At 37.6% G+C, this 22,643-nt stretch overlaps 1 protein-coding gene across 2 annotated transcripts in view; it reads right to left on the bottom strand.

The window, feature by feature from the left end:
• LOC138742398 (fatty acid CoA ligase Acsl3-like) overlaps window positions 1-22,643 on the bottom strand; it is a 71,951-nt gene that overhangs the window by 6,984 nt on the left and 42,324 nt on the right. For both annotated transcript variants that reach the window (XM_069896717.1, XM_069896718.1), the window contains 9 exons: window positions 17,677-17,786; window positions 14,094-14,232; window positions 9,608-9,758; window positions 8,226-8,349; window positions 7,816-7,887; window positions 6,040-6,179; window positions 5,316-5,488; window positions 3,589-3,663; window positions 1,111-1,302 (listed from right to left, as the gene is read on the bottom strand). In XM_069896717.1, coding sequence (XP_069752818.1) covers window positions 1,111-1,302; window positions 3,589-3,663; window positions 5,316-5,488; window positions 6,040-6,179; window positions 7,816-7,887; window positions 8,226-8,349; window positions 9,608-9,758; window positions 14,094-14,232; window positions 17,677-17,786 — 1,176 coding nt within the window. The remainder of the gene's footprint in view (window positions 1-1,110; window positions 1,303-3,588; window positions 3,664-5,315; window positions 5,489-6,039; window positions 6,180-7,815; window positions 7,888-8,225; window positions 8,350-9,607; window positions 9,759-14,093; window positions 14,233-17,676; window positions 17,787-22,643) is intronic.

The following is a 22,643-nucleotide window of genomic DNA, read 5'->3' as shown; positions in this document are numbered from 1 at the left end:
GTTAAGGAGGAAAATGAGGACAGACATATTATAGACCAAAATAACTACAGGTACTCCCCGATATATGTCCGTGTTCTGCTCTGGCCAACTGGTCGTATATCTTGGAATGGATATTTGTCTGAATTGCCCGATTTTCATCGTAACATTCTGTGCTCCTTTTGTAGTGACATCAAGGAAATGTGCTTTGATGACACAATGCTCTTTTTAAAAAAAAGATGATTTGGAAGGAATGTGCAGATTGACATGCTGAGGAAGGAAAGAGAGATTGAAGAGGGAGAGTGACAGTAATCTTCGCATGCCTTCCAAATCACAACATAGGCTGCGAGGCGACACCACTGCCCCTAGTTACTCTTGCCACCTTGGGATCCCGGCAGGAGCGGGGAATGGATGCACAGACTGCCATCACTAGGGAAGGAGTTTGAAAGGGTGTAGGGGATAAGAGAATGTTGGCATTCTGCATGTGTTCCAAATCACAACATAGGTTGCGAGGTGACGCCACAGGCCCTAGTTACCGGGTGCCATCTTGAACTCCTGACAGGAGTGGGGACGTTGGGCTCCTGGCAGAGATGAGGGAGAATACTGCCTGTATAGTAATTTAAAAAAAAAGTCACATAGATCGTAAGAGAGGGAGTACATGCATATGTGTACACAAATCATTTACAGCAAACTACCTATAAAATTTTATGAGCTTCCCAATGTTCAAGCAAACAGCTGTTTCTAGATACAGGCTAAATAATTTTACAGTGATATAGAAATAAATTTTGATTAAATCCTGGAGGAAAATTGAAGAAACATATGGCAATACTTTAGTAAAAGCACTTAAGTTTTGCCTAAGGGTAGGAGAATCTTATTAAATTTAGCATTTTTTTTGCTGTTGAAAAATACATTTTCCCAAGATTATACTTATTTGTACTTGGCAGGATCCCAAAAAGCTAAGTATCCAGTCAAAAAAGTTTATTTTATAAAAACAGGGTTTAAAATCTTCTTTTGTTTAATCTACATGCATCAGTGAAATAAAATTTTTGGATTCTACGATTCAATTTTATCCATAACTTAGACATAATGACTGAAATTTAAATGCTGTCATCTTTGAGGTTTGCAGACACTAACCAATGACCTTAAGGCATCCATCATTTTGAAATTCGCCAATATCCCCAGTACAAAACCAAGCCTGTCCATCTGTATCCATAAAATAATCTTCCAATGTTTTGGCTTTATTCTTGAAGTATCCCAAAGTAACATTTGGGCCACCAATAAGAATTTCTCCTCTGGGATGTGGCTTGTCATAAACGTTATATCCACCTGGTCAATTCAATCATTAAAAAAGTCATATACAGAGCTGACACTCAAAAACATACAAATTATAGGCAACTTTACTTGAAAGCTTTAGTAAAAATGCATAATAATATGACTTTTTTATAGCACATATCCATGCTATCTATTTTTATACCTACTGTAGTTAACAATTTTAGTTCATGCTATTCTTCAGAACTGCAAAGGAACAAAGTTATAAAAGCCTTAAATGTAATTGAACATGCTGGCAACAACTCTCTGTGTAACCCCAGGTCTCACAAGTTTTTAAAAAGATCTCTATAACCAGATACCCAACTCAGATGCACTGCTGTGTCATCAGATATTTTTGATAAACATTAGGGCTATCAAATTCATAATGCTAAGTGATAAAGATGACAGAACCCACATATCATTTGGGTAAGGTAACAGATCTCTCCAGTTTTACTTTATTACTTCTATTGTATTCATCATTGTAGATATATTAATTAGTTCATTAAATCAATAAATATATTAAAGCCTATGCCATCGATGGGAAGTCACTTTGGAAAATGGATACATGCAAAATCTGACATTTTTTATTTGAAACTCATGACCCTTTTCATATATCCCAATAAGGAAGATGGAAAATGGAAGACACAAAATTTTGATAAAATATGAAGTGAGGCAGTAAGTTATGACAATTAACAAACTGGTCAAATATAAAGCAATTAATAGTACCAACACATCATTGTCTAAAGCTATCTTGTTCCAACAAGCTGTAGACAGGCAAATTAATCTGAACCGAAACTTAATTTTAATAGTTCTAATTGTTGTAACACACTAAGGTGTGTTTTAGAAATAATTAAAACAGGAATGGAAGCAACTCTAAATGGGTATTAATTATATTACATGCAGTAAATTGACTAATTATGTAGAGTGGGCATTTGGTTGAGTCAATTTAAAAAGGATTATATTTCAAAACCATAATTTTTCAATTGGCATCTTCTCAATTTGTCTAATGTCTCCTGTGGTCTATTATAGCATCTTCCTCCAGTACTTCTCTTCAGTTGAACAGCTGGATGATTTTGCCCTCAGTCATTTCCATTTTATCTATCCAGTTGTAAATAACAGAATCACCTAAAATGATTTTTCTTCTCATTAATTAACCTTTAGTTCTGTTGTCCTGATCGATCCTTGGCTTGACCCTTTGACAACAAAAATATGGTTAAGTTCCAAATGAAAATTGGTGAGATCCAGCTTTATCTCACCAGCTTTCCATGAATAAAAACTTTATAAAATTAAGACTGTTTGACTTATTTTGTATCTCAACCTCCATTCTATTTTCTTGCCCATCAAGTTGACTCATTGATTGTACCCATGGAATTGTATCTGACCTTGAGATGAAGCTTCTCTCAAATCCTGTCACCTTGATTCCTACCATTATCTCTGAAATACCATTTTCCTTCACCGTTAATTATTTCTTCCCTGCATCAACGTCCTTTTTTATTTCCACTATTATATTTTCCATTGATATCCTGGGCAGACTTTTATCTTGTGGATAAACATCACATCAAACCTTTACTAACTGGTATCAAATCTAATTATGCATCACCCTTTTTCTTGCTGGATCTTAACATGACAGCACCAACATCTGAATATTATTTCACTGTTTATTTCCTTTCATGATTATTTCTCCAACTACTTTGTATCTTCCAATTCTCCAAAATTTTTTGTTTCTCCAACTTTGTACTTGTGTGATTAGATTTCCTTAATTTCACTTTTGGCAACAATGCTTTTTTTTCTAAGCCATCTGTAACTCTCTCTACCTCTGACCAAACATTTGATTATTTGGTCCTTATGCTGTTCAGGGTCAATGTTTATTTTCAAATCTTTCCTGTGGAGCCGCTTTGGACATTTTACCTGGATGGAATCATCAAATACTACAGTGCATGGGTTTAAAGCGAGAGGGAAAAGTTTAAAGGAGATTGAGGAAGCAAGATTTTTTATTAATATTCAGAGAGAGCTATGTGCCTGGAATGTGCTGTTAGTGGAAGGATAGAAGCAGATAGAAGAGCAACCTTAAAAAAGATTTCAGAGACAGAAGGGAGGTGGAGAGAAATAGAGGAATAACAATCTCCTGCAGGGTTATGGGATTAAGTTAGATGGGCATAAATGTAACTATGAACAAGTATGGAAATATTACATTCTTGAGTGAAAAATTGTACCAAAATATATTCAAGATCAACTTAAACCAATAGGTAATTGAATATATACACACACTAAACATTTCAATTGCAGACAAATGAGCTTTCTCACCTTCTTCCCAGTTTTTTAATGTAATTTCACAGCAGGGTAGTGGAGCTCCCACACGGCCAGTGGTGAAGTCAAATGCTAAAATAAACAAAAGATATTCAAATGAAAGTTTTCTTTAAAAAATTTGATTTACTGCAGCTCAGAAGTCTGACAGACAATTGAATACAATGTTTTTCACACATCTAGATGTAAACATTGAATGTTTTGTATTCCCTATATTCTCTCAACTTCCCCAGTGAGTCAAATCTTTTTTAAAAAGTTTCTTATTAATAGTATAACTATGATATATACAATTAAAAAGATTTATATGTTAATTTCCTGTTTACAGCAAACCAGAGCCTTTTAACTTTACATATTAAAGTTAATACCTTACACAATAGAATGAAAGTTAAATTAAACTTTCTTCTACTTCTGATGTTTTTTAAGGTAAAACTGCTTTTTTGTTGGTTATTTCGCATTTGGGTTAAAGACCTTTGATCAAGGTGAGATGACACATGTTCCACATTCAACAACATTGTCTCTTTGTTCCATATCCCTCTCTAACACCATACCATTTTCTGCATGACTCCTGCCCTAGTTTAATTTACCAAGATGTAACACCTTGCACTTATCTGCCAATCCCTAACCCACTTTCCCATTTGATCTAGATCCTGTTGTATTCTGAGAACTTTTTTCACTTCCACCATACCATTAATTTTTGTGTCATTTGACAACTTTATTATATTAATTACATTATCATCCAAATTGTTAGTTTAGTTATCAAAGAACCCTTGACCCAGTACCAATTCCTGCTTCAAACCTCTGGTCAGACCTCCAACTGAAAACCATTCCTCTGTGACCCTACTATGACTCCTTCTACCACATCTATTTTGTATCCAATTGCCTAGCTCACCTGGGATCCCATGAGTTTTCCCAACCATATGGGAGATAATCCAATGCTTTGTTAAAATCCATGCTCCTTACCTTCTAGTTTTATCCGCCACTGATATGAAAAAAATCTTGCAGTCTACTTCTCTATCTACATCTTTTAATTGTATATAGCTCAGTCTTGTTGAAGAACCAGCCACCATGATGAACTGTCTAAAAAAGATGTTCAAGAAGCTCATGTTTTAGAGCTGGAAGAAAATTGGCTTTGTTATACGATGAGACTTTGGAGGGCTTGAAAATAGAAAACTTCAAAATCAAGCTCACGTCGATCAGAAATTCTATAGATATTGCTGAATAAAAGGTATTGCAAAATTATGACCAATTTAGTCATTGATAATCTTGATAAAATTGGATGTTCCAAAAATTAATAACCACAATTAACAAAAAAAACTCAAATTCATTGTTACAGAACAGTCAACTGCAATCAAAATACATATTGCATTTGCAAAATATATTATTGAAAATTATATAGATTTGTCTGATACTGTAAAAATGATGCGCAAAAAAAGTTGACTATGAACTCTTCAGTATGTTTTAGTTTTTCACTTGACGAGCTTCCTTCTACTCCAGAAAGCTACTGACACTTTCTAACTTTTAACTCTTGAGCATTATGTGAAATCAATCATGACACAAAGATGACACAAATTCTATTTATTATGTTGAATCAAGAGAAAAAGAGGGAAAAATGAATGCAATACCCAGGAGTGCTAGAGAAATTCAGCTGACCTGGTGATGTTCTCCAGCATGTTTGTGTATTGCACTTAACCCCAGCATCTGCAAACTTCTATCTGCAAACAACCAACCATCACTAATTGTTCCTGCTCCACATGTCTCCGTTAATCCATATCCTTGTCCAACAGGGCAGCAAAAGCAGATGTTCATGAAAGTTTGTGTAGATGGTGATAATGGAGCACCCCCACATAGAATGAGCCGAGTCTTTCCTCCTAATAGTGAACGTATTTTTCCGAAAATCAACCTACAGAAAAGGAAAATAAAAATAGTTTAGTTTTTTTCTCTGTTTGCTTCAGACTGGGGATCATCCAGGTGGAAATCTTGTTAAACGATTTGAAATAATGAATTGAACTGAATAAACAACCAACAGTAATAAGATTATAACAACAATGTGCTGAAAAAGAGGCCGGTGACAGAGTAAGAGGACACCAAGACATTCGCTAGTCAGGGGTCATATTTTACAGACTGGTAACTAGAGAATGAGGAGTGAAACACAGAAGTCTACAGATTAATTGTGAATGTAATAAAATCAAAAATGCTGGTGGCATTCAGCAGGTCTTGCAGCATCCTCAGGAGGTAAAAATAATAAAAGTAATGTTTCAGGCCTGAGCTCTTCGTCAAGGTATTAATAGTAGAAGAGGTGTTAAGTACCATTTAAGAATGACCATGAAATTGTGAACACTAGGAGCAAAATCAGCTTAGAGATAGCAGTATATATAAATGAGGTTTTATCCATATTTTGTAACATAACTTCATTCAGTTGTATAATGCAATTCAACAGTTAAATTATCTTACCAGTCACAAATAGGTGTGCTGTAACCTATGGCTATCTGTTTCATTTTGTAGTTGTAAGCAACAATAAAGAGTGTTCGTTGTATACTACTCATATCTTCTACTTTGGTTACTATATTCTTATAAATTCGATCCATAATTTCCTGATGACACAAAATGAAAAACAGTAACATTTATTTTGTAGCATTTAATTCCACCCCCCCCCCCCCCACAAAATTGTTAAATTTGTTCTGATCTTTAGAATGAATATCTCAAATGCATAGGAACCTGGGCTACCCCTCTTAAGAATATGCTGTATAGGTGCCAGCACAATTCTTAAGAGGAATATTTCAAGCAACTCAGAAATTGCTATTTCTTCTTAATATCCCAAAGCAATAAAATTCACACTTCAATCGCCTTTACTGACCAGAGAAAATAGTCGTCTCCATCAAACTGATGACTAAGGAGCTAGATATGCAGCTTGGAGCAGAAGCATCCCTACAGTAGACTGAAGTCTTTTTCAGACAAAAGCCTTATTAGAAAAGTTAAGTCTGTTGCTCCAGTGCCATGCCCTTGCACATAATTTTTGCCTTATGTTTGAACTATTTTTCTTGCATACCTAGCAAGTCAGTAAAGCTCTGATCCTTCCACTATCCAGGTATTCAGAAATATAGACGGTTTGGCATCTGGCTAATCAGGTGATGTTTGCTAAGTTCCATATCCATTCGCCAGGTCTCCAGCTCCCTTTCTCACCATCTATCTGCCAAGGCCTCAGTTCCTTGCAGGCACTTTTAAACATCTTATTTTGATTTCTACCCACTCTCAAGACCTAGAAGGTTTGCTGGAAATGTTATACCATTGTGTAATAGCTTAAAAGTAAATTAAAGAAAATCTGGAGTACTAATAGAGTTACACCAAATGGTCCAGAAAATGCTGGAGTTTTACTGCAGAATGTTAAGCTGGCAAGACTCCCACAGTGGTTAAACAGGAGAGACTGAAGCTGCTGGTAAACTGAATCAACTTACAAAATGCTGAAAGAACTCCGCAGCTCAGGCAGCATCCATGGAAGCCAATAGACAACATTTTGGGCTGAAAACCCTTCATCAGAATTGGGAAGAAAGGGTAAAGCCAGAATAATGAGGTAGAAGGAGGGGGAAGAGCACGAGAATGATAAGTGAATCCAGGTGGCATAGGGAATAAGGTGGTTAGGGAAAGCTAGGAAGAAGAGGCAGAGGACTTCTGTTCTCCATCTTTCCTGCTGAAAGAATTTCAGCCTGAAACGTTGCCCATTATTTTTGGTGCCTGACTTGTTGAGTTCCTCCAGCATTTATGTGCTGTTCCACTTTGGTTGCCTCTCCTTTTTAGCAATTTTTCTCCTAATTTTTTTTTCTATGATACATACTCCATGAAACCACTAATACTGCATTAAATTGGAGAATAAGCCTGAAGTGATGGGAGACTCCTTCAAAGACAGACCTCCATACTTCAAGTTTAACAGCATGTGCTGGATTTACTCCAAAAATCTCTTACAAAATTATCCTTGGTTACTACAAGAACTCAAGTATCACATTATGGACCATCAATCGCGTGAAAATTGTAAGAGAGATAATTCTAAGCAAGCAGCAAAACAATATTCTTCCTGCCTTGATCTGTTAGTGGCAGCATTACATTTTACCATTTAGTATTCCATTAGTCCTTACCATGAGAACGGAACAAATGTAATAAATAATGCTGACAAGAGCCAGCTCTGGTACCTAATTAAAATTTCAACTAAAATCTAAATTTCAATTAAGAACTCACCGGTACAGCTGCTAACAGCGTTGGCTTAAGTACAGTTGTATCACCTTTGCTCCCTTTCTTGATTTTTGCAGACTAAAAAATACAAACAAATGCAATTGCATTTGTGATTCAGACAAGTATATTTTCATATTTAGCACAAAGATATTTTTAAAATAGTATAAAATAGTATAGGTCTTCTCAGATGGAGCATGCATCAATATTTTTTAAATTTATAAAAGTATGGTCAAAACTCAATGATGCTGGTGGAGGAAGAAATATTGAGACCAAAAACACTTTATATCTGCAATATTCATGTGAAAAAAATAGTAGGCTGTTGAGGGATGAAAAGAGGGGTAAAGCACAGATCAAACTCTGAGGTAAAACAAACATCAAAATGATAATTAAAAATAAACAATTTGCTTAACCTGTACCTGATCTGCCAAGGTCTGAGGAGAAGAGTAACCAATACAACAGCCACAAGCCATGCACAGCGTTTCTGCACTCAGCTCCAGGACATGTGCAAGGGGTAGGTAACCAATGTAGGTGTCCTTTGGTCTTTAAAATAAATAAAGCATTCACGTATGTAGATTTTAATATCATCATCAAAAAAATAATAATTTGGCTCACTTATGCTTCTGTCAAAAGACAACAGTCGGCAAGGCTCACTGCAGGCACGTGATTGCATATTCTTGTGAGCCATATGCAATTCTTTAACATCTAATGTGCGGCTTGCAAAAATATGTTGACTGAAGGAGATACTAGCGCTCCCGAAGCCATCGAGGGACACTCCGAATTCCTGCAGCCAGACTAGGGGGTGCTGGGATAGTCACAACCCAGGCTGTGTGACAAAGGAGAGGGAAGAGGAAGTGGGCATTGGAGGAATGGCCCCGTAGAGAAGCAGAGTAGGATTCTCCATGCTTGGGCAAGGCCACACCTCAGCAGAGTGCGACCAAAGAAAGATATCAAAGAGAACACATCAAAAATGGGAGTAGAAGTCTTCCATCTGGCCTGTTGAGACTCCTCCTACAATTAGTGAGATCACAGTTGATCTGGCTGTGGACCCAGCTCTGCCTTTACCCCATAACACTTAATCTTCATATGATGCAAAAATCTATCTTTCTGTATTTTAAATATATTTAATGAGGCAACCTGTATTGCTTCCTTGGGCAGAATATTAGTCAGGACTTTGAAAATATTGGGTATCTATACTTTTTGATTATCGAAACTAATACAAATTAGCAGTTTGAAAACTACATACATGAATAAATATTATGTACCTGCATTTCTTAACATTTATACAAAACATTTAAAATATGCATGCAAGAATAAAAATGTGTATGTCATTTTTTCATATCTTTTGGCTCTCATGCTAAGCAAGTCTGGCTACCCCGATCTAGACCAACATTTTAGCATGGCACTGACATAATGTTGCAGTCTGAGGTGTGGATTTTCATATGAGATGTTAAACCAAATACAAGTTGAAGTCTCTTAGGTGACTCTGGAATAAAGAGTTGAGGAACCATCTCTGGAAGATTAGGCTCAATTGAAGCTATCATATAATATACTATTCATTTAAGTATTCGATCAATGGAATCTATTCAAAAAACATTCAGATTGGAGCCATACTTTCTCTGGCTGATCAAATGAAAATAATAGACTATACACTATCTCCAGGTTTCCACCAGAGTGCTTAAATCTTTCTCAATTTCATAACAAAAATATCCAAGTCATAAAGCCATAAACGGGTATTTATTTTACTTTTTTCCAATGCAAATCAATAAAACTTTACTAAGAGATTATTAGTTATACATACCCCAAGTCAGGAACACGGGCACACATCCCTGCTATTCCAGCAACGAGGTTATGATGTGAAATCATCACTCCCTTTGGTAGTCCCGTGGATCCACTTGTGTACATTATTACTGCTATATCTAATGCTGTAGGTTTTGTCCGATCTCTATTCACTAGGTAGTAATCAAAAAAGTTTATAGATTTAAAATGAACAATTATATTAAAAATATGTTAGATTACTTACTTTTTAAAAAGCAAATCACCAAGACATAATGCAAACGCAGTTCATTCAATTTAAAGATACAGCTTGGTAAGACCCTTCCTGCACACAAGCCCATGTCGCCCAATTACACCAATTAATCGACTCATCCTGTGCACTTTTGGAGAGTGGAAGGAAACCGCATCACCTAGAGGAAACGCACGCAGACACAGAGGAAATGTACAAACTCCTTAAAGACAGTGCTGATTTGAACCAGTCAATGACGCTGCAATAGCTTTGTGCTAACCGTGCCTCACTTTAGCAATTACTTTTACACTAAAACGTAGATCACTTGTGAGTGCAACAAAGAATTATTTTAAGTTATCCTTCTCTCATTTTGACATTGAAACCACTTGAATTCCTGTAATAATATTTCCCCTTCAAAGTACTTTTGTGACTACTCTTCTCAATGCTGCAAATTATTAAAATCATTTAGAGTCAATAAAATTACAGTTAAAGTAAAAATATATGATGCAAAAAGCTGTGATCAAAATTGTAATAAAAACTAGAAATGAAATCAACATTACAATTGACAGGAGATAGGCACCTTTTTACATTCTACTGGGTCCTGTCCTAAAGTGAGATCTTTTTGGTTAAATTTGTCATTTTTGTTAAAAGAACAAGTTACAGGAATTAAATTCCCACAAAACCCAATGTTATTTTTTATTAGTTAATATTGAAGGGACAAGACCAAAAATGAAACTATCTATATATCAAAAAGAATTTGTAAAGATTGCCTTGGCAGTAGCAAGAAAATGTATAGCAGTAACATGGAGAATGGACACCTACCTAGGTATGGAGTGACGGAACGCAGAAATGCAGAGCTACGTTCCTTGAGAAGATTACTGATAATCTGCGAAATAAATATGATGCATTTTTGAAAATTTGGTGCCTGTATTTACAAATTGAAGGAATTAATTAAAAATGTTTTCTGTAACCTTGTTAACCTCCTTGGAAGTATTAAAAGGTCAAATGGTTAGAGCAGTGTGGTGAAGGGTGTCCTCTGGCAACCAGGTTTTTATTTCTTTTCTTTCTTTTTCCTTTTCTATGCTTTTTTCTTATTTCTACTTTTCTTTTCTTGAGATTTTGTTTCGTGGTGGGGAAGGGGCTGGGGTTTTATACCATCATGTATAATGGATTTGAGACTAATATTTGACTACTGTATTTTGAATTTGGCTATTATTACGTGTAGGGAAAAATCTTTACATAAAATTTTCAAAAAATCATTGCAATTAAGTTCAGATTTTTTTTGCAAAATGCTATATTGCTTATTTTCGTCTTAGGGCATAAAGCTACAGGGAAATATAGGAGGAGAACAGGTAGAAAGGCAACAAAGACTCAATGAGATGAATGACATCCTTAACATCAAAAGGAAATTTTAAAAAGGGGCTTGTTTGGGTCACTCTACCCAATGTTTTTATTTAGTAGAGCTGAGCCACACCATGTTTATGTAGAAAATATCTTGTGAAATAATATACAGAAACTGGATTTGTTTTTTCACTTGGTTTCGAGTTCAAATTAAGTGGTGACAGTACTCAACAAAAACTTGTTGTCAGGTGACATTTTACCAGCAGGTTCTGAGCTTGTAGTCTCAATGCAATGCATTTTGGCAATTCTTAAAATGTCTTAAAAGCACAAGGTATGGGAAATGTTAAGTTGCTTCTGTTATTTCTGCTTAGCTGAGAGAAATACAAATATCATATTGATATAACTAAGAGGTATATTGTGATCCTTTAATGTTTCATTGTTTCAGTGGTTCTGCAAATGTTGGAATGAGAAACTAAATGTCAGGCAAAAAAGCCAATTCTTTTTTCATTGTCACCACTTATACCAAGAATATAAGATAAATTATGTCCAAGGACAAATACATTTAATTTAAAAAATGGCAAATAGTATTGATAGAAAGAAAATCAATGCGAGAAATCTGAAATAAGGAAATAAAAGGATAGCAATTTGAAAAAAAAACACCTCATTTTAATACTTAAATTAGGATTTTTATTTGGACCTTGAGATGTAAAGTGCTCCAGCAAAAATTTCAATTTGTTCCCACTCTTTCAAATATTGATACAATGGCCTCCATAATGTTTGAGACAGACATTTTTTCCCTTTATTTAAACAGGATAGCCAGATTAAAATTTGCCAAAAGTACTTTAAAGGAGTCTGCAAAATTCTTGAAAAGATCTTGTGGATAAATGAGACTAAGATTAACCTGTATCAGAGTGATGGGAAAAGTAAATTGTGGAGGTGTATAGGAATTGCCCAAGATCCAAAGCATATCACTTCATTTGTGAAATAGGGCAGTAGAGGTGTTATGGTATGGGCACGTAGGCTGATACAGGTACTGGTGAACTTGTCTTCATTGATGATGTATCTGCCAAAGGAAGTAGCAAAATTAATTCTGAGGTGTAAGATTGATAAATCCCTGGGGCTGGATGTGATATATCACAGGTTGCTGTTAGATGGGAGGGAAGGGATAGCTGAGGCAGTGGCTATGATCTTTGAGTCCTCTTTGGCCATAGAGGAGATGGTGGATGATTAGAGAATGACAAATGTGGTCCCCTTGTTTAAAAAAGGTAATAGGGAGAATCCTTGGAATCATAGGCCAAAGAATCCTATGTCAATAGTGTGCAAACTACTGGAGAGAATTCTTAAGGATTTGAGCATTTGTTGAAGTACAGTCTATTCAATGACAGTCAGCATGGATTTGTGAAGAGGTCATGCCTCACGGCCTAATTGATTTTTTTTTAGAAGGTAACAAAGGAAATTGATGAGGATAGGGTGATCCATATAGATTTTAGTATGGCATTTGACAAGATCCTCCATGAGAAATTTGTTCAGAAAGTCATGAGATCCATGGAACCTGTGTGGATAAAAAATAATTGGCTTGCATGTAGAAAGAGTAGTAATGGAAGAAAGTATTCTGCCTGATGGTCAGTGCCTAGTGAAGTTCCTCAAGGATCTGTTTTGGAACCCTTGCTCTTTGTGATCTTTGTAAATGACTTAGATGAAGAGGTGGAAGGATGGGCCAGTAAGTTTGCCGATGATTCGAAGAATGGAGGAGTTGTGGATAGTGTTGAAGTACGTCGTAGGTTACAAAAGGATACAGACAGGATGCAGAGTTGGGCAGAAAAATGGCAAATGGAGTTCAATCTTGATAAGTGCGAGGTGATGCATTTTGGAAGGACAAACCAGAGGCTGAGTACAGGGTTAATGCTCAGTTACTTAGGAGTGTGGATTAACAGAGGGAGCTTGAGGTCCAAATCCATACATCCCCTAAGGTCGCTGCACGGTTGATAGGATAGGTTAAGAAGGCCTATGGGATGCTGGGCTTCATTAATAGGGGATTGAGTTCAAGAGTAGAGAGGTCATGTTACAACTCTATAAATCTCTGGTGAGGCCACACTTAAGAGTATGGGGTTCAGTTCTGGTCACCTCATTATAGGAAGGAGGGTGCAGAGAATATTCAACAGGATGCTGACTGGATTAGAAAGTAAATTGTAGGAGGCAAGGTTAGCAGAGCTAGGACCTTTTGGAGTGTAAAAGATGAGAGGAGACTTAGAGATCTACAAGACTGAGGCATAGCTAGGGTGGACAGCCAATGTCTTTTTTCCATGGCAGGAATAGCAAACACAAGAGGACATGTGTATAAAGTGAAGGGAGGGAAATTTAGGGGAGACATCAGGGCCAAATCAAGCTAATCACCCGATTGAGGGGACAAGTTCCTGAAACAAACAGGAGCTGAAGATGGCTGCAGTAGAGGCCTGGAAGAGCATCACCATTGAAGATACCAGCACCTGATGATGTCTATGAATCACAGACTTCAAGCAGTCATTGCATGCAAGGGATATGCAATGAAATACTAAACATGACTACTTTAATATACGTACCATTGCTATATCCCAAATATTATGGTGTCCAGAAAGGAGGGGATGATTATAAAATGTGCTATGATTTCTACATGGGCAAACCAAAATGAATACAAATATTCTTTAATAAAATGTCGAATGTGCACTTTAATCACATGTGAAATGTTCGATTACAAATTTAAAACTGTGGAGCACAGGGACAAACAAAGGGGAAAAAAAAGTCTTTGTCTTGAACATTTTGGAGGGCACTGTGTTGTTTGTTTCATACACATTTAAAAAATTTGTTGAATACAAAAATAAACTGCATCTGTTTCTTTGCATTTACCTTGTGCAAAAAAAAACTACAAAAAATTACAAGTAGGGAGAAAACACAAATTACACACAGTGTTCTGGTTTTGCACCCAGGGCTTCCACTGCTGCCATGTTGTGAACCATGATTCCACGGGGATAATCAGCCCATGCTGTTGGCTTATCATCGACAATTATAATGTGCTGCAGTTTTGGAATGTGAAGAAGAATTTCCTGTTGAGAAAGAAAGAAGTAAAAATGAAAAGTTTAGAGAGAACAAAGGTTTACGACAATTTGGTGAAATCTGGTTATCACAGCATTTATAATATACTTGTACAGTACAACACCGATTATCCAAAATGGTTGGGACTGCATCTATATTGGAAAAACAGATTTTTTTTGGAGAACTGGTCATTTTTAAAAACAGCTTAGTAGCAACGGCAAATCACATATCAATGTTTAAATATCAACAAACAACAAGGGAAGGCTTTTTAAGCATTAAAATATTAAAATAATGTTTAATGCTCACCAAAAAAAAAATGCTGGCTGTCGATCACCAAGACCAATCAACTGCTGCCACTGATCCCCAGGGAGGCTTCCCTAACCGGTGGAACACTAACTGGCGAGTCTGCCCCCCGGTCAGTGGAGCTCCTGACTCCCGACCCCGAATCCTCCCTAAGCCTAATGCGCGCGCGCACACACACAGTGAGAAAGGAGGGAGGGAAGGAACACCACTGAGACAAAGGTCCCACTCTTGCCGGGAGGCCGCTCTCTTTGATGACGCTGAGACAAAGGACTGCTTGTGGCAGGGAGACAGCGGCATGCAGTTTGAGAGGGAGAGTTGGAGAGAAAAGTCAATAGGGGAAGGTAAAGGAGAAAAGGAAAGGGGGGGGGGGGTGGGGGGAGGAAGTTACCTGAAATGAGGATAATCGTTATTCTAATTTCTTGTCAAGTGAATTTTTCAACCTGTGTTGTCAGTTTGGCTCCAAAAAATATTCAGATAAATGAGGATTTCTGAGAATCTACTTTCAGAAAAATTAGAGTTGTACTGTATCTATTGCTATGATTGGGTAACATAGCAAAATATTTAAAGAACTTCAGATATTGAAACTCTGACAAATTGTAGAATATATATCCACTGGAATTCTGGAGATGCTACTTTGAATTGATCAAGTTCTATTTAAAAAGAAAGTTCTGCAGATGCAATTCAGTAACGATTGTATGAGGCCATAGCACTCTTTGGAACATTTACTGGTGCAATTTTTGCTGCTTTTCCATTGAATGCATCATTTTTCCATTTTCTCTAGGTATTTTCTGGACAATTTAAATTAGTTTGACAAATAGAATTAAAATATTTCATTTTAAAAAATAGAGTTAAAAAAAAAATGAGTGTACACCAAATACTGCAAATCAACTATTTTGGCATACATCAAGTCATAACATCCTCAAAAATCACTGAAAAAATGGGGGATCGACTCATATGGCAAATATACTTTTGAGACCTGAAATTTAGGACAAAAACTGTTCGACATCAATTCGGTGTTCCTGCTGCCGGGCACTGCCATAACCCACGTAGACATTCTACAATTATAGAGGTCATCGCTTCTGGCTGGTAAGCCAAGGTTCCCACTCCTGCCGGGAGAATGAGGTCACTGCCTCTGCAACGAGGCAGAAGTGGCAACCTCATTTTCTGGAACAGGAGTGGCCACCTTGTTTTTCCAGTAAGAGGTTCCTGCTCCGCTGGGAGAACGAGGTCATCACTCCTGCTCCAAAGAATGAGGTCACTGCCCCTGCCACGTAGGTCCAAGGTTCCTGCTGAGAGTACAAGGTCGCCGCTCTTGCCCAGTAGGTCAAGTTTTTTTAAACTTTTTTTTAAAAAAAACTAGCTTACAGTAATTCACAGCTTTGTTACTTGGTGATTGGGGTGTTTAAACAAAAATTGTTGCTGGGATGTCTGGACAGCCTGAAAATGGGGTCGACATAGGCTGGATATACCATTAAGCCATTTAAATGAGGCTAAGTGAAGGGGAGGTTTGACCTATCAGCCAAAATATATAGTAATTTTATTTCAATAGTGTTCCTTGAAATTTTGAAATACAATTAATTTTCTTTAGTTTGATATTGCTATCATCTACAAACAGGAAAAATTGCAGTGTTAGAAATCTGAAGTAAAAAACAGACAAATCCAGATATATTCTGCAGATTTGGCAGCATTTGTGGATGGATGGACACACACACACTACTGAATTTCAACTTTCCAGCTGCCACAGTATCTGAAGAAAACATCAAATCCAGCGTGATCCTTCTGGAGTGGTTTTTTTCAAAGTCTACACAAGTGCAATTGATATACTGGTTGCCTTTAAAACGTCAATACAGTACAGCACCCCATATCCAGTTTTTGAGATTTTTCGGAACAATGGAACTAAGCAGCACAGTAGCATCAGCAGAATATCTGTATCAGCGGTTATACAGTGACAACAAACAACGGCCAGCTTTTTGAGCACCGACATGATGCCACATGGAAAACTCACATGAAAGAATGTTTAGCACTTACCAAAAAAAAAATTCTGCTTACAAAAGAAGACTGCCTCCCCACTGCCAGTGGTCGCCGACCCCTCCCTACTGCCGGTCACTGCTCCTGCCCGGGAGTCCGATGTGACTTTTTTTGATGCGGACGGCACTGCACCCGATGCTGAAAATGGCATCACTGTTGCTGCCTCTGGCTGCAGCTGATGAAGATTGGACCCAGCTCTGTTTGGCACCTTCCCGGCCAGAAGCAAACATTTCATTTTTTTTTTAAAGCTGTCATTGCAATCTAATTGGCACCAAAAGAACATCAGAGCCCCACATAGGCAAGTCAGATATTGATATTTTTTCAACTTGTGACATCATGTCGGCACTAAAAAAATATTTTTTGGATCTTTTGGGTACGGGGTACTCGACCTATATTTAATTCCAGTTATTCTGATACTAGATAGATTTGAAATCCTTTGAGAAACTGCTCTGTAAAAGAGTACTAATATCTGAAGTAGAGTTAAAATCCAAGTCTGTTCACCTTGGGATTCAGAAGGGAAAAGTGGAAATCTTGTGAAACAAAATAAAACATTTTGTATTCTTTAATTTTAAAATAAAAATGAATAGAATTTAAATGAGGAGAAAATACTAAAACCAGAAGAGAATAACATAAAATCACATTTAGGCACCATCAATGTAATTTGTAATCTGTAAAGGAGTAGAGCATTAAAACTAGTGCATTGTTAAATGTTAAGATTTTTAAGAATATTTTAATATTATTCTGAATATTATAATATTCTGAATGTGGCAATGACTTAATTGCAATTTTAAAACCAATTCCAAATAATATGTATTTATTTCATTAATTCCATTTATTTGAAAAAAATTCATGAAACTAACATTCAGAAGGTCAAATTACAAAATTAAACTTACCAGCATTCATTGTTAGAGGTTTTCACACTAGAAAATCTACCATTTTATCTGATCGTGAGTTTCATGTTCCATTCAATGCAAGAGTTCTTAACTCTTGGACAAATACTGAAGGAACTTCTCTCATTTGATAAAAGACGGGATAACAATTTCTACAGTATAGTATTTAATCGCTTGCAGAGCAACCAGGAAATTTAAAAAATCTCGAATGAACAATTTAATTTTGTGACCTACCTTCAGCTTTGTTTGAAGAAGTTTCTTGCTTGTTATGATGTGAGTGACTTCTGTTTCATTTAAACCATGTGCAATTGCTTGACCTCCCAAAGTTGCATACAAGGTGACAACTGAAAATTAAAACAACAGAACATCAGTACAGTTCCCTTTTACTTAACAAATTGCAACCCCTTCATGTCCCCACAACATTAATAAATCATCCAAGCAAGCAGAACAGAAAACTTTCTAATACTAGAAAATGATCCCATTATAAATCAACAGCATAAAGTGTCCAACATCAAAAATATCCAGAGGCATTTTACAGCTCTATTGTTCTGAGCCATTAAACGTTAAGGTAGTTACCTAAATGCTTAATTTAAAGCAACGGCTTAAAAGTTGAAATCAAAACAATGAAGCAGATCAGTGGAAGGAATTCCATGGCCTGGAGCCTTATGCTCCAAATTCATAGAGCCTTTGTAGTCAGAATTTTGGAGAAATAATTTGACTTAACAGTTCTTCAGTTTCACAAATCTTTTGAAAGATTATCCTAATAATTTTTTTTTGCTTTTTCAAAAATATGTTCAGCTCAAAGTTTACACAGAAGTTGATATTGCAAAAACTCTAAACTGTATCTTTCTCATCTTCGTATTTCACTCATACTGTCTGACTAGCTGTTTTATTGAAATCAATAAAAATGTTATTTTAAAGAAGGCCATTCAGTCTATATTGTGCCTTTGTTTGCTCTTTGGCAAGGCTTCTCAATTATCCACAATTCTCTGCATCATTTCCATGGAAAAGAAAAAAAATCATTTTGTTTTAACCTCTTTAGAGAGATACTGATGAATCCATTTCTACTATCCTTTCAGGTAGTGTAGTCCAGATCCTAAAAAATTCAAAGATAATGAATACATTGTTTGCCAAGAATTTGGAATCTTCTGTGTAGTTCAAGCACCTCAGTCCCCCCCACCACCCAACGTCAATTGTCTTCCTAAAAAAAAAGGTAATATTGCAAATTTTCGTAACGTGAAGCCTTGTTATCTTCAAGAAACACAAGTTTTAAAAAGTGTTGCTTTATTTACTTTTGCTTTCAATTCCATATATCAATTTTTGGTGTAGTTTCCTGCGAATTCTATAGGAGTGATCTGCACCATTGTCCTACTGCATCTAGACACAGTTGTAGCTGAGAAATCTCTTAGGAGACACAACTCATGAGGTCATGTGACAGCATGACAGATGAAGATTAGGAATAAGGTTTACAATCTACAATGGTAATTTTGAGAATGAACAATCAAATACAAAGAAATGAGGGGAATATTTTATTTGTCACTTTTATTTTGGCAAGTGTAAACATTTCCTCTATTTCCATGCACATGCCACAAAGCTTAACCTTTCATTCAGAAAACAAGAGAGGAACATTTGACCCTTAATTGAAGAAGTATGTTAAATACAAGCAGAACTGTTATATTTCACAAGGTGGTCAAAGAAAATATTTCTTGAAACTGCAACATTAGGAGTTAAATAATTGTGCTTTCACAGTTATTCATTGACGTCATGGAGAAAAGCGGAAAGAAGAATTGGACAGAGTTAATTGAGTAATGCAGTCACTGGCCTGGATGTTATTAACTTTCATTCAAGGCACCTAACACACACTCAGGCATTACTAAGTGGATACGTGTGCATGATCACACAGACTTCCTTGGAGGATAAATTTCAGATTGCACATATGACAATCAGACTGAGACGATTACAGCCAAAACTGGCTGTATCATGCATTGCTGCTTTTGAAGAAAGATGAAAAACTAAAATCATTAATGAATAAAAAGAATGGGAAATCATTCATTCCTTTACAAATTATGAATTTTAGAAAGGAAATGTTGATCATATTTGTCAAATTATTACATTAAAAATGCGACAATTTAAGACAATAAATTAACAGTTCTTCAGTGCCAGGTATTTGGCCTATCACAATAGGTTTTTTAAAAATTATTTTCCCAAGACAGATTCAACTGGAATACATTTAGAGCAGAATTTTCTTCTGCTTTTGGGTGATAGGTAGCAGATAGCTTGACAATCAACATGAGACAAAATTAGATTTTATTATGTGATCATTGTACCTCGTTTAAAACACACAAAAAAAGCAAAAGCTTAATAATAGAGAAGCACCACAGTTACAGATGCTGGAATCTTGAACAAAGAACTGCTGGAGGCAATGCAACAAGTCAGACAGCATCCATGCGATGTCAGTCAACGTTTCAAGTGTGAATCCTTTATCAAGACTACAATAAAAAAAATGTATATAGGAGAACAGAAGATGGGGAGGGGTTCAGAAGTGAAAGAATATCCAGCAGAATGTGTGAGAGATGTAGTGATCTAACAGGTAGAAGAGAAATAATTAGGAAAAGGGGTGGGAAAAGACAAGTATTTCCTATGCCATAGGTTCTCTGTGATTAGTAAGGGATTGCTTAAGGTGGTATGTGAGTGGAAAGAAAAAGTTTGAAAACCACTGTTTTAATCGTACCTAATTGACTCGTTATGTGCACGGTTTCATAACTCCAAAGGAAATGGGCCAATGACAATTTTTCTCAAGCAAAATATTTCAGTAACAATTGGATGTAGAGCAGTGGTTCTCAACCTTCACCCCACCCCACTCACGTACCACTTTAAGTAATCGTTTACTAATCATAGAGAACCTACAGAAGGCGGTATGTGAGTAGAAAAAGTTTGAAAACCACTGGTCTAAAGGTATACACTGACCACCCATTTCTGTCACATGGATGTTGTCCAAGATGATGAGAGCCTCCAGCAATTCTTTGTTTGCATTTAAAGCTATTTTGCCGGCAAACTCATATGATCATAATTACAACATCTCTGACATGATCATGGAAGGGACCTCACAGGTGCTGCAATCTTAACCATGTTCAAGAATAGTCAATGGGGCATTATGTAGGCCACATCATCCACATGCCTGAACGTTGACTCTCTAAACAGAAAAAATTCTGAGCCATCTTAGGGAGGAATTATCAAGTAGATTTCAAAACATACTCAAAGAGCTATTAAAATCAATACAACATCCTCTCTAATCCTCTCTTTCATAAACAACAAGACAGGAAGGACATAGAAAGTCTGGTGTCAGTGTAACGTCTCCCTCAATGTCACTGACTACAGGAAACAGTGGTGAGATGGAAATGGTGAAGGGTTTTAAGTTCTTAGGAGTGAATATCACCAACTATCTTCCTGGTCCAATCACACCGATGTTGCAACTAAGAAAGCACCCAAAGTCTACTTTCTCAGAAGAATCACGACATCCCCATGGTTTCTTACCAACTTTTACAAATGAACCCCAGAAAATATTTTTTCCTGATGTATCACATACCCAAGATTGCAAGAAACTAGTTATAAATGCACCTCATGATCTCATGTTAACCAACGTCCTCGCTATTGGCTTCATCTATAGCTCCTGTCATCTTAGAAAATCTGCTAACATTAAGGACCCACCCAACCATAATCATTTTCTTTTTTCTCCCTTTCCATCCAGCAGAAGGTACATATCCTGGTTCAAGGAATGTTTCTTTTCTGCTGTTATCAGATTGTTTAGTGGATCTCACACTGGTAAAAGATAATGCCCTTGTACTATTTTTGTTCTTTACTCCATACCCTGCACTATTTGACTTATTGTAACACTACTTCCCATGCTGCTGTTTATTGTCATTACTGCACAAACTACTATTCACATCAACTTGCCTGGATATCAGGCAAAACAAAGCTTTTTACTGTATCACAGTATTAGTGAGATACAATGATTTTGATTCATTTCATACAACTGGTTCACAGTTACTCCTCTTTTAAAGAAAAAAATAGCAACTGACCATTCCCCGGCTTTCTGCAACTGACCAATCTTATTATTCTGCCTGCTATGTTGCTTATGAATAAATATAGTTTAAGTTTAATTGTCACACACACTCTCCTCCCCTCCCTCTCCTCCCCTCCCTCTCCTCCCCTCCCTCTCCTCCCCTCCCTCTCCTCCCCTCCCTCTCCTCCCCACCCTCTCCTCCCCTCCCTCTCCTCCCCTCCCTCTCCTCCCCTCCCTCTCCTCCCCTCCCTCTCCTCCCCTCCCCTCCCTCTCCTCCCCTCCCTCCCCTCCCCTCCCTCCTCCTCCCCTCCCTCTCCTCCCCTCCCTCCCCTCCCCTCCCTCCCCTCCCCTCCCTCTCCTCCCCTCCCTCTCCTCCCCTCCCTCTCCTCCCCTCCCTCTCCTCCCCTCCCTCTCCTCCCCTCCCTCTCCTCCCCTCCCTCTCCTCCCCTCCCTCTCCTCCCCTCCCTCTCCTCCCCTCCCTCTCCTCCCCTCCCTCTCCTCCCCTCCCTCTCTCTCTCCTCCTCCTCTCTCTCCTCCTCCCTCTCTCCTCCTCCCTCTCTCCTCCTCTCTCTCCTCCTCTCTCTCTCCTCCTCTCTCTCTCCTCCTCTCTCTCCTCCTCTCTCTCTCCTCTCTCTCTCTCTCCTCTCTCTCTCTCTCCTCCTCTCTCCTCCTCCTCCTCTCTCTCTCTCCTCCTCTCTCTCTCTCCTCCTCCTCTCTCTTCTCCTCTCTCTTCTCCTCTCTCTTCTCCTCTCTCTTCTCCTCTCTCTCTCTCCTCCTCTCTCTCTCCTCCTCTCTCTCTCCTCCTCTCTCTCTCCTCCTCTCTCTCTCCTCCTCCTCTCTCTCTCTCCTCCTCTCTCTCTCTCCTCCTCTCTCTCTCCTCCTCTCTCTCTCCTCCCCCCTCTCTCTCTCCTCCTCTCTCTCTCTCTCCTCCTCTCTCTCTCTCTCCTCCTCTCTCTCTCTCTCCTCCTCTCTCTCTCTCTCTCCTCCTCTCTCTCTCTCTCTCCTCCTCTCTCTCTCTCCTCCTCCTCTCTCTCTCTCTCCTCCCCTCTCACGGGACTGGCAGACTGGTTCCTAAAAGCAATTAGTCTCCATTTTAAAAGACAGCAAAGCTACTGGTGTTTCACATTATTACTGAGTA

This window comes from Narcine bancroftii, chromosome 9 (genome assembly GCF_036971445.1).
Source record: "Narcine bancroftii isolate sNarBan1 chromosome 9, sNarBan1.hap1, whole genome shotgun sequence".
Taxonomy (NCBI): Eukaryota; Metazoa; Chordata; class Chondrichthyes; order Torpediniformes; family Narcinidae; genus Narcine; species Narcine bancroftii.
This window is presented reverse-complemented; position numbering and strand designations above follow the sequence as displayed.